We start from the raw sequence: 17,068 nt of genomic DNA on the forward strand, positions 1-17,068 counted from the left end.
GTTTACATTTTTTTGCTTGGAAGACTCTGAGCACTTTGCATCCTTTAGGGCATTTTGGCTTAAAGCACCTTTTTGCGAACACTCCTGATAAACTATACGTCAGTCTCACCGAACCCCTGAGAAAAACATCACGTATCAACGTCAGCAGCAGCAGAGGCCTCACAGGAAACCACTTGAATATAGGCTCATAAAAGCCCCCTGCACATTTAGCACCCTTTTACTTAGCACATCACACCTACTGCTTACTTCGAACCCTTGCAAGGAACAGCACAAAGGAGGAAAGCTTTCTATTGGAGTTTTGCGCACACGCACACACACACGCACACACGCATCAGCGTGTAATTGTGCGGGTATGAGTAATGAGTCCCTGTCCCAGTGGAGATCTACACGAGAGTGAGTGAAGAACCTGAGAAGTGGATCAGCAGCAGAAAGCTAAAATGCTGTGAGTACATTGTCAGATTATACAGTGATATTAAATGTTTTATTATTGGTTTCATTACTGCTCTCCTCTGTTCCTCTCTGTGGCTGAAGTGATACAGAGTTCATAGATCTACCGAAGTATTTACATATCCAAGCTGTAATGTTATTGCATCTAAAGTGAACTAATGCATAGTTTTTAAGATTGTATAGCTGTCAGCAAGAACTGATGAAATTCCACTGATTCAAACTACAAACATAAACAAGTTAAATGCAACATTAATATGAAAACATCTTAAGCATAGCCTCAATTTACTGAAATGGACTCAAAAAAGACATCTAAAAACCAATGTCGGTGTAAACTGTAGCAACACTGTATCTGTGTTTTATCTCATTATGTGATCAGTCCTAATGTAAAGTTTCAGAAATGCGCCATTCCACTTTTTTCTTCAGTTTAAAAAATAATACATGATATTCAAGTCACTGATATTTACAGCCTTGCACGCTTGAGAGCTAAGATCTTAGATACCCTTTTCCCATTCCGATTCTCAAGGGATACATTTTTGAAGAGCTCTCTATGTTCAGTTAGTCTGGAAGACTAGGGATGATGTTCAACTTTCATTTAGTGTACCTTCGAAGCCACTTGCTGATGTGTACTTTGCTTCTGTTTATGCTGAATTTCTAAAAAATGTAATAGGTGATAGATCACCCCAACTGTACTGTCTCTCTGCAATGCAGTGACAAGTCAGTGACAAAAACTGAAACCTCTTGTCAAATTCTGACACCATTTTGAAGACACTTTGCTCTGCTAGCTGTGTCATATTGGATGGTGCGTAGACAAATGGCAGAACTGATCTCATCATTTTATACCCAGAACTGTATTCAGGTCACAGAGGTTCTTGAGATTTTCCATACAACACAGCAGGTTTGACAACTAGAGAAAAGGTTTCCGTCACCCTTGTCACACTGCAGTCCACATGAGAAGAAGTTGAAGAGATGATTGCAAATGCCTGACCATCCTAGAACTGCTTCTGCAACATAGATCTACAGAGAAATTGTTTATAAAAAACAGATAATTAATGTGTACAACATAGTGATATATTTTGGACACCTTCTTGCCAAGCAGATGATGGCCAACGATTACAACAGTCATTTGTTTTTCACAGTTATTCATGAGATGCAGGTTATTTTTGTATTAGTGATAAGGTATATAAAGACTCATCGGTATATCCAGATTCCCCTGTGAGTCCCATCTGTAAAAACAGGTGGCTACTCTTTCCTCTGTGCTTTGGAAAGGGTGCATCATTATAGATGTACTTTTGAACAGATTTTATATAGCTTATATAACATAATATTTAGGTTTTTGCTTTTATCTTGTGTGTGTGTGTGCTTTTATCTTTTCTTATTTTGAATCCCCTAACCGCTTGCAAAGATGAGTGGATAAATTTATATATTCGACTGAAATTTCAGCTTGAATAAGGTAGTTTATTTTTAATTTTTTTTTTAATCTTCTATGGTAATATGGTCACCGAAAAGTGCACAGATCACAGCTGTATTTGAAACAAAGTGACATAAAGATCACAGCTTTCAATTAGCTTCACCTTGCAGTGGGCACATCGCCTCAAGGCACTAATTAAAAGGGTGCTGGGCGAGGAAAACGAATGTTCAGTAATTAAAAGATAATGTATGAATCAAAAGTATGTCGGTGCATATAACTCTGGCTCAGTTAAGTAACAATATTTCATGGCAGGTTTTTTAATGGCCATATAGTCAGCGTATGGTTGGAAAATGTAGATTTTTTTTTTGCAACCGTGGTTTTTCACATCCTCCACACATGTGGTATGGTCGGACTGAAATGGAGAAGAACCTGTGCCTGAAACTCAGTTCCGTTATATAAGAGAGTGGACAAGATGGGTCTTCTTTACGTTTCATAACTTGGTGCTCAGTCACAGTCCTGTTAACAATGGTAAACGGTGCTTGGTAGCACAGTTGGTGTTTATGTGTCTTGTGCATTCATGACAGTAACTGAAAAGTGAACAAGGTGCCTCAGTAGTTTCATATAACTTACTGACTGCAGCTTTGTAACTCATGGCATCCCTAGCACACATTAAGTCATAGTGTAAGAAATCACTGTTTAGTACTAACATTTCGTGATACAGACCAACCTCAACAATGAAATATGCCATCTTTCACAGAAAGAGCTGGTCCCTTCAGCAATAAATATGAACTTTTATCTCTTTAGTCATCACAATGGCTTAGTTCAACGCCATGTTCAGACACACAGTACCAACGAAAAGTGTGGGTGCACTTGCAGGAGACAATTTGTTAACAAGTGTAAGCAAGAAACCAGCTCATATCTTCACAGCTCTCCTACTGCAGCTCCCAGAGATGCAGGACACTTGTGGCTTGATTTGTTTTCACTCTTCTGTCCAGTTCCTCTAACACAAATATTCCCCAGGTGGACTCACACTTTTCACTTGCACTGCAAGACTTCGGAAACAAGCTTCATGAAGTAGCATTCCTTGTGTTGTAATAATAATCCCATCTATTCAGTACATGCATGTGGATACTCAGGGATTTCAAAATCAAGCCGTTATGAATAAATGTTTATGCGGAAAGACCAAACTAAGATATTTCTCTTTTCCTCAGCACAACAACCCTTTTAGTGCCACTGAAATAAGAAGGTAGAGCAACATGGGAAGTCAACCCAGCAAAGGCAGACGAAGGTCCAGTGTAGAACCATCTGTGATGAGTCAGGAGGAACCCCCTGAGCCCATCATTCTGGGTGAGTCGTAACTTGCCATCGTGAGCTTGAGCCCCGTTTTGTTAAACATCTAGCTAACCACAAGTTTCCTCTCTCGAGAGATGTCGTGTTAATTTTTTCTTTTTTTTTTTCAATTGGCACTTCTTCGTCCTGAAAGCCACATCCTCGCGCATTCTCCGGGAAATTAGGGTTGATTAACAGAGCAACAGATGATTCAGTCAGTGATTCAGGTGATACGTTGGATGCAGTTCATGTACTGAGAATGGTTTAATATTCACATATACCCTTGTAGAGTTTTACGCCTGTTGTCCTTTCTGAAACCCATGCAAATGTTCACTGTTATGTTGCCATGCAGATGTGGAAATCATCACAGTCTGCCAACACTGACCGAGCTATAAGGGCAGCTTCCTACAGTTTTGGTCTTACTCCTACTTTATCGTGATATCAGTGAGATTAAATAGCAGTGTACAGTTTAACAGTTTTACAGTTCAATTCAATTTATTTTTATACAGCGCTCTTCTCACGCAGTGACACAGAGTGATAGAACATACATGTATGGCAAAGGAACAAATAAATCAAAGACAGAAAGAAGACAGTTGACCACAGTTGTGAACATGTGTTATTGAAAATGGTTACCTTAGTAACACCTTCTAGTCAGCAGAGGATGGGATCAATACACACCTTACTATTCTAAAATAAAGAGCTAGTTCATCTCCAACAAGGCTTGATGTGCCTCATGGTCAGTTATGGATCATTGGGTATTCATGTGCTAACACTGTGCTTTTTGTCTGTTCTCAGACAACAACAGGTATGTGGTGGTGGCCTTGTACAACTACCCGGCAGGGGAGGACTGCAGCATCCGAGTGGGAGAGCGACTGAACGTCCTCTCAGAGTAAGAGACCATACGCAGAGGCTCATGGGAATAGCTCCAACACCCAGTGGGATGTGTGCAAACCACACACTGGTTTACAAACATTCATGTAGTTACCTTTAATTGCTTTGGACAGTACATATGAGTCATCCAAACTAGTATGTGCTAAGAGTCTCTGAAAAGAAACACTGATATTTGCAGCTGCATCTACTGAGGTTACCAAATGTTAATTGTCATACTGTGATTGTATTAACTCATCTCGATGTTTTAATAATATGAATTTGTATTTGAAAGAAATATGCATATGAATATTCAACCAAATTTTATGGCCTGGAAATCAATCATTTTTTCAAACTATTGCTAACAAAGATCTGACAGGAATTTATAGAATGTCAACTCAAGGAGTACAGTCTGAATCTTTTCTCTTGTCCACTGTGTTACAGTGAGGGCGAATGGTGGAGAGTTAGTTCTTCAGCAACAGGGAGGGAGAGCTACATCCCCAGCAACTATGTTGCCAAGGTGTTCCACAGGTGAGCTTCCCACGCTGCACTTCTAACTGTTGTGTTTTGCCTCACATTTCTGCACGGTAGAGTGTGAGAAGATGAGACCAGAGCAATGTTACACAGAGATCAAGCTTCTGCATTGGTGCATCTTTCTGGATCCATACCCCTCAGATGAGCCATACATATATTTGTTAGAAGGGTGTCAACTCTCCTCCTTTGGGCTCATTTGTGTTCTTTTCTCTTGGGCAATCCATTCTCTTTGTGTCACCAGAAGGCGTGTAAACCCCTTTAGAAATTCTGCTGCTGTTTCAAAGTGTGTGAGGAAGATGGTTATGCCTATGGCTCCTCTGTGTTTCTGGTATGTTCTTTACACCCCTCCAATTTGTCTCACTTCAGGTGGCAGTTTGAGGGCATCAGCAGGGAGAAAGCAGAGGAGCTGCTGCTGTTGCCCCACAACCAGGCCGGGTCTTTCTTGATCCGCCAGAGTCAAACTCACCATGGTGAGCTCACCCACCCACACACGCAAACACATTCACTGACTTGCTGATGGTTACTGCTTACCGCTCCAGTTTTGGCTTAATTTCCTCCAACCACATGAACCTTCGTTAGGCATTTATAAAAATAAACAAGTGTTTTCAGAACACAGATGCACAACTTGAAGGTCTAGGGTAGAACTCTCTGCATTTTGTGCCACCAGAAAAACTGAGAAGTGGATACAAAAAAGTGTGTACAGGTGTGCATGTTCATGCTAACTGTTTTAAGGCAGCGAAAAGCCACATAACCACAGGAACATAAAACCCAAGAAAAGAGATCAACAAGGCACCATGCAAGTGAAAGTCAGACAGACATACAGAAAGGAAGTGTATGTGCTCGGTGTCTCAATTTCTACGAAATTCACAATGTTTTTCATCATTTCTCACTTACATTAAAAAAAAAAAAAAAAAACAACACACAAAAAGATAGTCTTCATCAATTTAATTGACTTTGAATATTTGCAACAAAGGTGGGGGTGCGGTGGCGCAGTGGGTTGGACCACAGTCCTGCTCTCGGGTGGGTCTGGGGTTCAAGTCCCGCTTGGGGTGCCTTGCGACGGACTGGCGTCCCGTCCTGGGTGTGTCCCCTCACCCTCCGGCCTTACGCCCTGTGTTGCCGGGTAGGCTCCAGTTCCCCGTGACCCCGTATGGGACAAGCGGTTCTGAAAATGTGTGTGTGTTTGTGTGTGTATTTGCAACAATAGTTTTTGAGTAGTGATGGCGGTAGCGCTATAAAGGCATTAAATTAAAATAAGACACTTTTGTGTTCTTATTTTCTAAATGAAGGACCTTTGTAAAATGGAATTTGCATTATTCAAAAAAATTAAAAGTCTGAATGATAGATTGTAAAATAAAAATGTTGGTGACATTCCTCTGCTGAGACAGCCGCCTATTTTTCCTGACGCTGCTGTGGGCCGTGTTGCAGGGACATACTGTCTGTCTGTGAGGAGGAGCACGACGTCTTCCTGGGGTGCTGTGAAACACTACCGCATCAAGCAGCTGCAGAACGGCTGGTACTACATCTCACCTAGCCTCACCTTCTCCTCGTTGGCACAACTAGTGGAGCACTACTGTGGTGAGTTTGGCAGTCGAGAAGCTTTCTCATATTTTGTGGCTGAACATTGCCTAATGACCTGAGTGTTCATACTGGAGAGTTCTGTCAGTGCACATATTATAGGGCCACCAGACTCTCACCAACAAAGCAAACTGCTAAAACCATGAATGAAAAAAATCATTTCCAATGCAAAATGCAATTTAATTGAGTTATTTTCTAAATGACACTAAAATTTATGATGTAAATTTAATGTATTCTCCTCCCCTACAGAAATGCCTGATGGGCTCTGCTGTTTATTGAAGGAGCCCTGTTTCATCCAGGGCTCCAACAACGTCCCTGTGGTGACGGGTCCCCTACCTATAACTGTCAGGAAGCCCACACTCAACTGGAAAGAAGTAGACAGGTGAGGCCTTCACTCCAACTTGGCTTGTCACGTCACTTTAGCAAGACAAGTGAGCTGCTCTCTCTGGGTTTCTTTATGTCTGCTTGTGGTTTTTTCAGCAGCTCTCTCTCTCTGTCTTTCCTCAGCTCCATGATCTTCAGCAAAGACACAGCGAACAAAGAAGAATCCCTGGTCAGTGAGGGTCTACGGGACGCCATTACCTCTTACCTTTTTATGACAGATCAAGAAAACTGTGAGGACTGCATGGAAGACTGGAAGACCTGAGGGTGTAGAGGTCCTTGTGTTCCAGGAGAGAACACCAGAATAAACAGTGGAGAGCATCAAAGCTTCAGGGGACACTGTGGGAGCAGACATGCCATAAGGGTGGAGTGAAGCTCTTTTTCCACCTATCATCTAAGTGCCCTGTTATGAAATGCAATGGCCCACTCAAGGCACTCAAGGCATCTGCCAGATTCCTTGTAGCTGGGACCTGTTTTGATTAGTTTTTTAATCAACAGTTATCTGTACACACAGATAAAGGAACTTGGGCCAAGATGACAGTAGAAGGAGAGTAGCTACCATGCAGAACTGGAAACTGTGGCAACTTATCAAGGAAGGCAATGGCTCTTGAACATGAAAGTGGAAGGCAGTGACATTTATGAAACATCCCATTCTTGACAGAAAAACTCACTGTGTCTACAAAACCAAAAAACATTCCCCTGTGTTCTGCGCACGTTTCCTGCTCCTCCATGATAGTCATCTGTCCGTCACCAGCAGTTCGGTCACTCTCAGGTATTGCCCAGAGGCTGTGGACTGACCTCCTGGTCATTATCTGTGGAAAGAAGAGCAATGGAAACACTCTCTATGGACTTTCGAAGATTACATATGTTCACCAAAGTTGTATCCCAGCCTGGGATCTTTCATTAAATTATAAAATGTAGACTCTGAGACTGAATCAAGTGTTCTGTATATCACAAAAATCCGTGTTTCCACTTAATTCAGTTGCCTTGAATTTTCGTGTTGTCTTTAGGTTATTGTAAGTATTGGATACATTTTTCTATTACACTTTATAATAATAGGCTATGTTGCACTTGGAATATGAATTTTAATCTGTACTACAGTGCACTGTAAGATGCACTGGATAAGGGTCACCTGTCAGCAGATCAATAATTAAATATTATCGTCAGTATCAAGACTTGTACTGGAGGTGGTAGCTAATGGTATGTTGTTGGCAACATGAGGCTAGAGAGTGTGGGCGCGTACAGAACTATTTATCCATCATACGTACCAGCTTAAGATGGTTCATAGCATGTCAAAAACATCTCTGAGCTAAATGTATACAATACCCTAAGAATTCTTGCTATTAAAATTGCTGGATATCTAACAATTTAACATGAGTTAATCAGCACACTTACATATTTGTGCCCTTTTAACTCATTTTTAGTCTTACTTTATTTTTTTTTTTTTTTTTGTTAAGGAATGTCCACCCTTTATTTCCAGTCATGTTTCTATACAGAAATTAAGGGAAAAGATCATCGGAACATGTCAGTTACATTTTTTAGCTCAAGATTACTAAAATCACATAAAATCACTTCATGTGATTTTAAACTGTGTGACCCATTGACTATGACTTTCCACCAGTGTTATAACATGACTGGGAGTGTTATGATCAAATGTTACCTCAGTTGGTTGATTCTGTCAGCACAAATTAGCATGTACCTTCTCAACACAATTTTGTGACCAGTAGTATGAAAAGAAAGGAATCTGCTTAGAAATTAAATGCACCCGAGTTGTTCAGGAATGCAGATGTACATCGCACAACCTGAAATCACAGGAAGGTTCACTCGGATTCACAGCTAATAAGACGTAAATAGCCCCTACGACTGGGAGTGACACAAACCTATCATGCTGGGTTTCTCTAAAGGACTAATGCCTTTCATATCATAGTTCAGTAACTCTCTAGCATAATGTCACTGTGCAAAATGATGGAATTAAAAGAAAAAATACATAAAAACCAGAGATGAGTGTCAATAAATATTGCTTATTTCTATGATGATAAACTTACTACTGTTGTCCCCAACTAACAAATGCTAATTTCCTGTTCAGACGTCTGTGTCTTTTGTCAGTTTGTCGTTGAAGAAGAACTCCAGCTCAAAGTTGACACAGGAAGGGGTCAATGTGCTGCTCAATGCATCTGCTGAATGGAAAATCTGATGACTGTGTGTTGCATATATATCCACGTGAGCTATTTCTAAAAGTCTTTCTGGTGAAAAACTCCTTTCACAGACTGAGTACAATTAGCCTGTTGGCGGGTTGTTAGATTTGCTGTCTTCGGTGTGGCTGATTGGGGTTAGAATCTGACCACAAGCTGTCCTTAACAGAGTTGTACTGGTGTCATTAGGGGAATTTGACTGAGTGCACTGTGTTCACATCACCACGGACAATGACAATCTAACTTAAGAATGACACAAAGGTGTGCAGTGACTCTGCATGGGAGAAAAGTGTAGTAGATTTTGAGTTTGACTATTGCTGATTTTTTCGAGATTTGATTCTTGCCACAAACTGTCCCCAGTGAAAGCTATGCATTATTTGCTGCATCACTGGCAAGTGTTCAATATTTCAATCAGAACTGTCACTGTAGCATATTATGAGACACCAAGAGTCACCAGTGGTAAAGTCACTATCAATAACCACTTGTCCTGTGTACAGTCACAGCAGTCCAGAGCCTAACCCAGAAACATAAGGTGCTAGGCTAGGCAGGATAGATCCCAGATAGAACACCAGTCCATCATAGGATGGCCACAAACACTAATTCACTCACGCTAAGAGTAATATGGAGTCACCAATCCACCTAAAACCCATGTCTTTGGAATACGTGAGAAAACCAGAACACCCAGAGGAAACACACACATACACACACACACAAGAAGGACATGCAATCTCTACATTGCCTGAGCGTGGATCAAATCTGTACCTCATGGCATAGCCCTCACACAGAGAGAACCCTGTGCTACCCAATGCACCACCCTGCAACAAATTTTATAAACAAGGTACTTTAGTTTCCTGGGTCAAATAAGAACTCTACAAAATGTGGGTTTAAAAAATATCTCTTCACCGTCACCCATGAACCCTTCATCCACGCACTTGACCACATCCTCCCATCAGCAACTAGGTAAGTTTTTACAACGATGCATCATTATTAGTAGTCTCTCACACGTTGTCTGAAACCGCTCGTCCGAAGTGGGCTCGCAGCAGAGCTGAGCCTAACCCGGCAACACAGGGCGCAAGGCTGGAGGAGGAGGGAACATACCCTGGATGGGACACCAGTCTGCCACAGGGCACCCCAAGCAGGACTCGAGCCCCAGGCCCAATAGAGAGTAGAGGGTTCATAAGCCTGCTGCGCCACTGTGTCCCCCTATTCTTAGTAATTATCTTTACGGGCTTTGAATTTTATCATTGCTTTTAATTGTGATTCTAGGCTTTCTGCATTTAACTCTGAATCTATCAGTTATAATTTATACTTTATGATCTGACTCCTTTGGCAAAGGTGACTTACAACGTTAATGAAATGTACCATAACTTACAGGTTAGTCTAACTGCATCAATTCAGGGGAAGGACTACGATGAAGGTTACTAAAAATGGGGATTCGTTCGAACTGGCCATCTCATCTGACACACACTACCTGTGTTGGCCATATGAATATAAAGACAACGAACGCAACATTAAGTGAAATTTATAGTGGGGTTTCAGAGCAGTAGGTCACATTTAATGGATTGTGTTTTATAATATCTGATGTATGCACCGTCACACACAGCATTCCCTCGAAAAACACACGCGACTACACAGCCATAAACCGGACGTCCGTGTTTATAATCGCGCATGCGTCATCCAGTCACTTCCGCTTAGCTGCGCTGTTAAAACTGATGTTCATACCCTCGATGGTGTATCGAAACAGGGGTTTAGTGTTTCAGCACGCTGCGATTCTTAATGATAAAATATCTGAGTACAGCTTTCTGTGTCGTTCATGTTTTGTCGGGCGTCAACTATGCTGCAAAACGAAAAGAAAACACAGAGGAAGAAATGGCCTACTACAGGTAGGAGCTTGCTGTTGCACTGCAGTGCTGGAGCTGAGTGACACTGACAGGCACAGGGTGGGTGCAGCTAACAACAGCTAAGAGCTAACTAGATCTTACAGTTGTTCTCAAATTACATTCGTGTTCCTGTTGGGGTAAATCTTTGCAAATTTTCGCAGACTTTAGACAAACACATACGTTTGAATGTCATTGCACTGTACTACTACTGTCACAGCTGTTCTAGTTTCCTGTCTCCTGAATCAAACTGTCTGTAGGGTTTGTGTGTATAATTAGAGAAGAGGCAAAAGTGTTATTTACAGCTTCCATTCTGCCCTGTAACCTCATTTGCTGCTCCTCTAATCTTGATTTGTTGTGTACATGAAATGAACTCCAACATTTTTGTTGTCTTCCAACAGAGAAAGAATAAAACAAATGTTTTATCACGCCTACAACAGTTACCTGGAGAATGCGTTCCCCTATGATGAATTAAGGCCTCTCACCTGTGATGGCCAAGACACTTGGGGCAGGTACAGTATAGTTTTATTCCATTGGTATTATGTAACATTATTTAACAGCATGAGCTGTAAAAGGAGAACTCAACTTGACTTTTGTGTTGCAGCTTTTCCTTGACATTGATTGATGCACTGGATACTCTGCTGGTACGCTTGAACTTTTCTGTAGTTTCTTTTTGTTTTGTTCAGTTCTGTTCTTTATGTTCATCATGGTTTTATTTTTTATGATGGTATCAGACTGGTAAGGTACTTGAATCTCACTTCTATATGCAGTTAAGTAATGTACACCAGTCAGTGCAACATCAAACAAGGATGGTTACTAATTGTCTCCCTTTATCTAAAGCTCTGTTTTTGAATCCACCTTTGTATGAGTTCTATGTGGATTTAGAGGGGGAAGAAATATCTGAAAGATAAATAAATGCAGGTCATTTGTGTGGTGCAGTTTGTTCACCTTTTTGTTTCCATTTAGATTTTAGGAAACCACACTGAGTTTCAGCGAGTGGCTTCTCTGCTACAGGACACTGTGGACTTTGATATTGATGTAAATGCATCTGTGTTTGAAACCAACATCCGAGGTAAGCACTGGAGTCCCATTGACTGTGCAGAAAACAAGCACTAGAACGCTGCTTGAGTTCTTAGGATAATTGAGACAGCTGTTGTGTGTGTGTGTGTGTGTGTGTGTGTGTGTGTTTTTTTTTTTTATTTTTTTTTATAATTATTATTAATATGGCAGCAGCTGCTTAAGCAGGAAGTGTCAAATACATACTAAAAACTTTACCTTATCAGACTAAGATGTATTGCAATGTAATTGGCCTTGGCCAGCGTTTGTCTTACTTGGCAATATATGTTTTAAGTAGTCCAATCCATGGAAAAACTCCAGCTGATAAACTGTATTTGGGTTTGTAGTGGTGGGGGGTCTGCTCTCTGCTCACTTGCTGTCCAAGCATGCTGGGGTGGAGGTGGAGATGGGATGGCCCTGTTCCGGCCCACTCCTGCGCATGGCGGAGGAGGCTGCACGAAAACTTCTTCCAGGTGAGCACAGGTGAGCTTGTCTATGACCTTCAAATAGACAAGCAGGACTGTAGGTCAGCAATGTATTGCTGGAATTAGTGCTGATATGTTACATTTTATGAGCTTTGCAAAAGTTCTTACTGTGGGTTTATGCTGACTTTGTTGTGGAAACACTTGCTGAAAGAGAAGAAATGCATATTGTCACTGTTGACCTACTTAACCATCATTAGTAAATGCTTGTCTAGTCTGTCAATGATGAATTACAAGTCAACCTGGTATCTTTATACTTTGAATTGTTAAGCACCGAGTTCTTTTGCCTTCAGATTGGTAAACAATTTTGTGCATGTTTTTAGGAGTCTTATGTTTAATGCTTAGTTTTCAGTAGTGGTTTGCGGCAGGTAACCTCATTTGGTTTGTAGGTTTGTTCCTCAGTTTGGATTTGTTGTGAAAGACACATTGTCATTTATAAGAAACACACACACATACACATACTGGCTGAAACCGCTTGTCCCGAGTGGGGTCGCGGCAAACCAGAGCCTAACGCAGCGCAGGACTGGAGAAGGAGGGGGGACACCCAGAACTGGACTCCAGTCCATCACAAGGCACCCCAAGTGGGACTCAAACCTCACACCCGCCAGAGAACAGGATCCGGCTAAGCCCACCACGTCACCGCACCCCACGTGGTCAAGAAGCACAGGGAAATAAACCCCCCCCACACGGGTGTACCGATCAACAATTTCCCCATATAGGAACGTGCAGGTTTGATTGAGAAGCTCATAGTCCTTTCTCTTTGTAATTTTTGTCAACAGTGATTAATTGAAAGCTCATTATTTTGTTAGTTATTCATCTGCCTCCCCTTGGCATTCCTGGTATCACAACTGCATTTGAAAGTTAAAAATTTGTTCCTTTACACAGCTTTGTTTAATTATTTCTCTTAAAAACAGTTTTACAGATACTGCTTTTTCAGTTCAACGGATATTTTTTTCAGTAATTTTGTCTGTATGCCAGTTTGCGTTTCATAAACTTGCGAAAAGCAACTTTTAAGCATTATATACACACACAGTTTGTGCTGTATGCTTTTAGTGCATATTATCCTTTTATATTAAATGATTTGATCATTTCTTTTCAAGTAAAACGTGAGCATAAATCCTTGTTGTACATACGTATGTGTTGGAGTAATCAATAGTTTTTTGTTTTGGTTTTTTCTGAATTCAGTTGTTTGTAGTAATGGTACACCGTAACCCAGTGGACAGTGTAGGTACTGCATTGCTTTACACCCACGAACACACATTTTCTGAACCGCCTGTGCCATATGGGGTCGTAGCGAACCGGAGCCCAACCCGGCAACACAGGGCGCAAGGCTGGAGGGGGAGGGGACACACCTAGGACGCAACGCCAGTCCCTCACAAGGCACCCCCAGCAGGACTCGAACCCCAGACCTGCCAGAGAGCAGGACCTGGCCAAGCCCATTGCACTGCTTTAGATACAATTTAACTGTTTGACAGAATTTAACTGTTCAAGTTAAAATCAAGTGTAATGCAGGAGAAATTTTTGAAAATTTTCATTTTCAAATATAAAATTTTGTGTGGATTTTTGTTGCATTTTTTTTTTTTTTTTAACATTGCTATGTCATACAACATTTGATTAAAATGGTGATTTTAATATTCGTAATGTCTGGGTATTTTCTTCTTCCCTTTAACTCCAGCTTTTCAGACACCTACTGGGATGCCGTATGGCACAGTGAATCTGCTAACGGGAGTTAATCCCACAGAGACTCCAGTCACTTGCACAGCTGGAGTGGGGACATTCATCCTGGAGTTTGCCACTTTGAGCCGCCTGACTGGTGACCCAGTCTTTGAAGATGTTGCACGCCGGGCCTTGAAATCACTGTGGAAAACACGGTCAGATATAGGACTGGTGAGTCAGGTTGTTGAGCATGCAGATGCTGGATCCAGTTGAGATGACTGAACTCCAGGTCCTGTGTCACTGATTGGACCAGTTGCATAGTGCTGAAAGAACTTAAGGTGATAATACAACTGTGACTTGTAATCCATATTTTTGCCTGTTTCCCTCAGGTTGGGAACCATATTGATGTTATTACCTCCAAGTGGGTTGCCCAGGATGCTGGGATTGGAGCTGGTGTGGACTCCTACTTTGAGTACCTGGTAAAGGGCTCCATCATGCTGCAGGATGAGGAACTACTGTCCATGTTTTTGGGTATATACTAGCACACCTACTTTTTGGTCTTTATTTATAAAATTCTGTTTTCACTGTTTGCTTTATAAGGCGGTGAGATGAACTGTGTTTTATCAAAGGAAGATTAGATCAGCATTTAACACAAGACACATCAACAACTCTTCCCTCTGGTCATAAACTACTTATTTTTTTTATTCCTCATATAGTCTGTAATATTTCATTCTTTTGTTTTGATTCTTGCTTTGTGTTTTTATAAATCAGAGTATGACAAGTCTATCAAGAACTACACAAAGTTTGATGACTGGTATTTGTGGGTCCAGATGCATAAAGGAACTGTGTCCATGCCAGTCTTCCAATCTCTTGAGGCCTTCTGGCCAGGGCTGCAGGTGAGAGCTTAAATAACAACAAATTGAGGTTTTTCAATGTGAGTTATAAGGTGGGGCTGTGATTATGCCCCAGGCATGCCTTGCTATTATTCTACATTAGTTGATGTAGAGTTGTGCCAGATTTAACATCCACGTGGACCAGCTCAAACTGCAGGGTGAAAACTGAAATATTTTGATGTAGATTTAATTTTACTTATTTCAGATGCTTGTTATGTGTGTGTGTTCATCAGAGTCTGCTAGGTAACCTTGACAGTGCCATGAGGACCTTTCACAACTACTACTCTGTATGGCGGCAGTTTGGGGGATTGCCTGAGTTCTACAGCATTCCACAGGGCTATACAGTGGACAAGAGAGAGGGCTACCCTCTGCGGCCAGGTATTTTGCAAAACACCTCTAACTGTGACCGCACCATACTGACAGACAAATGTCCCCTGCTTAACTAATTCAGTGTTTTTAAAAAAAATAACCTGACAGTCTGATTCTGTTTACCACTTATCCATGATATTTGATTACCAGAAGACTGTATTCTGATATCTGTTTATACATGATTCACCAGTTCAGCGTAAGCCATTAACCACTTGAAAACACTTTTAAACAACATGTCGTAACCCTATGGAATTTGACTTTGCAGAGTGGTTTTTGATGCAGAAGTTAAGTTGAAGTGCAATTCAGCGTACAGCCTCTTTACTTAAACATCCCTGATTGCTTTGACTTCTACTGGCATTGATGTATTTTATAAGGTATTGTTAAGTAGTGTAGTGGTTAAGAGCATTGAAGGTTATTGGTTCAACCTTCAGTGTTCAGTCTCTGCTTCTGCTGTAGAATCCTCAAAGAAAGTACTTAACCCTAAACTGCTTCAATGAAAATACCAAGTTGTAGAAACTGGTAACATAGTGTAAGTCATTTAAAGTGATTGTAAATAATTTAAATTATTATTGTTAGCCTTTATTGAAGCTGGCACTTATTTCAGAGGTGACTTACAGTGTTAGATCATAAACATTACAATATTCACCCATTTTTTACAGCTGGGTATTTCAGGACAGTTGTAGTTTGAAGGATCTTGGTTCAGCTCTCACTCTTTCCTCAGTACCCTTGATCTTCACAACAGATCCTTAATTGATACAGTAAGAGAACCCTGCTGTATAGATTGATAGACTGTCAATTTAACACAATGATTTGAAAAAACATGTCTTCTAAATAACTTTTAATCATAACACATTTGAATGCTTTAATGCTCCTTTTCATTGTAAATGGTTTTCCAGTAAATAGATATGTTTAGTATTGAATGTGGACATTATTGACCCAGGAAAGATCAGGCATAAAACTGAATTGCCTTTAAATTAGGTCAGTATCCAGAATTAGGAAGGAAGGCTTAACTGACCTCAACATGTTCACTCATCATTTAACAGTTTAAAGGATATTAGAACAACAAACCTGTTCATGTAAATACATTAGCCTACATACTAATTAAATACATTAGGCATACCATTAGGCAAGAGTGTAAACTGGGGATGCTTGAAGTGATGTAATTTTTGTTTGCTTGGGCATCTCATTCATTTTCTATATGTGGTTATAGAACTGATAGAGAGTGCTATGTACCTGTACCGGGCTACTGGTGACCCTACTGTGCTGCAGCTGGGCCGTGATGCTGTCGAGTCAATTGAGAAAATCAGCAGAGTCACCTGTGGCTTTGCCAGTGTGAGTGTCGTTAAGTCTTGATTTTTTAAAAAACTGTTAATGCATGCCATTGCCATTTGATATACTTTATCAGGTTTTCTTCAGGCATCATGAGCTACATGGTTAGAAGATGGAAATAAAAAAAGGAATGAATCACCAGTTTTTTTTTCCCTTCCCATTGCAGGTAAAGGATGTTAGAGATCACAAACTGGACAATCGCATGGAATCCTTCTTCCTGGCAGAGACAGTGAAGTACCTCTACCTCCTATTTGACCCTGACAATTTTCTACACAACAGTGGCACTGATTTTGAAGCGGGTGGTCCCCAGGGGGACTGTATCCTTGGGGCAGGGGGCTACATCTTTAACACAGAGGCACACCCACTGGACCCAGCCGCTCTACACTGCTGCAGTCGAGCGCAGGACGAACGGAGGGAACTGCAGGACATTCTGCTTAGCCTGTCTGAGCCTTTTACCAATCCACAGGCACAGCAGTCAGAAGAGGCAGAGGAAGACACAGCTAGTAATAAGGATCCACCATCTTCAAAGTCTTCTGAAAGCATAGCCGTCAAGCCTGGGGTGGCCAGAAGAGCCCCAATGCTGTCTTGTCCCATGCAGCCATTTAGTACCAGATTTTCCATTCATGGTCAGGTCTTCTCTGACAACATGTAGATTTTTTTTTTTTTTTTT

The 17,068-nt window shown here is 41.1% G+C and overlaps 2 protein-coding genes across 2 annotated transcripts; both read left to right on the top strand.

Annotated features, from left to right (window-relative positions):
• On the top strand, positions 1-8,541 carry sla2b (Src like adaptor 2b). Its single transcript, XM_018756530.2, has 8 exons — positions 1-442; positions 3,067-3,202; positions 3,980-4,073; positions 4,496-4,582; positions 4,952-5,055; positions 6,014-6,163; positions 6,413-6,545; positions 6,671-8,541. The coding sequence occupies exons 2-8, from the start codon at positions 3,112-3,114 to the stop codon at positions 6,807-6,809; spliced, it is 798 nt and encodes a 265-aa protein (XP_018612046.1). The 5' UTR covers positions 1-442; positions 3,067-3,111; the 3' UTR covers positions 6,810-8,541.
• Positions 8,542-10,420: 1,879 nt separating this feature from the next.
• edem2 (ER degradation enhancer, mannosidase alpha-like 2) lies at positions 10,421-17,050 on the top strand. The gene is made up of 11 exons (XM_018756575.1): positions 10,421-10,619; positions 11,015-11,125; positions 11,218-11,257; positions 11,580-11,685; positions 12,017-12,142; positions 13,827-14,038; positions 14,197-14,338; positions 14,579-14,703; positions 14,934-15,078; positions 16,280-16,401; positions 16,565-17,050. The coding sequence occupies exons 1-11, from the start codon at positions 10,513-10,515 to the stop codon at positions 17,048-17,050; spliced, it is 1,722 nt and encodes a 573-aa protein (XP_018612091.1). The 5' UTR covers positions 10,421-10,512.
• Positions 17,051-17,068: the final 18 nt, after the last annotated feature.

Source organism: Scleropages formosus, chromosome 2, assembly GCF_900964775.1.
Source record: "Scleropages formosus chromosome 2, fSclFor1.1, whole genome shotgun sequence".
In the NCBI taxonomy this organism is placed as follows: domain Eukaryota; kingdom Metazoa; phylum Chordata; class Actinopteri; order Osteoglossiformes; family Osteoglossidae; genus Scleropages; species Scleropages formosus.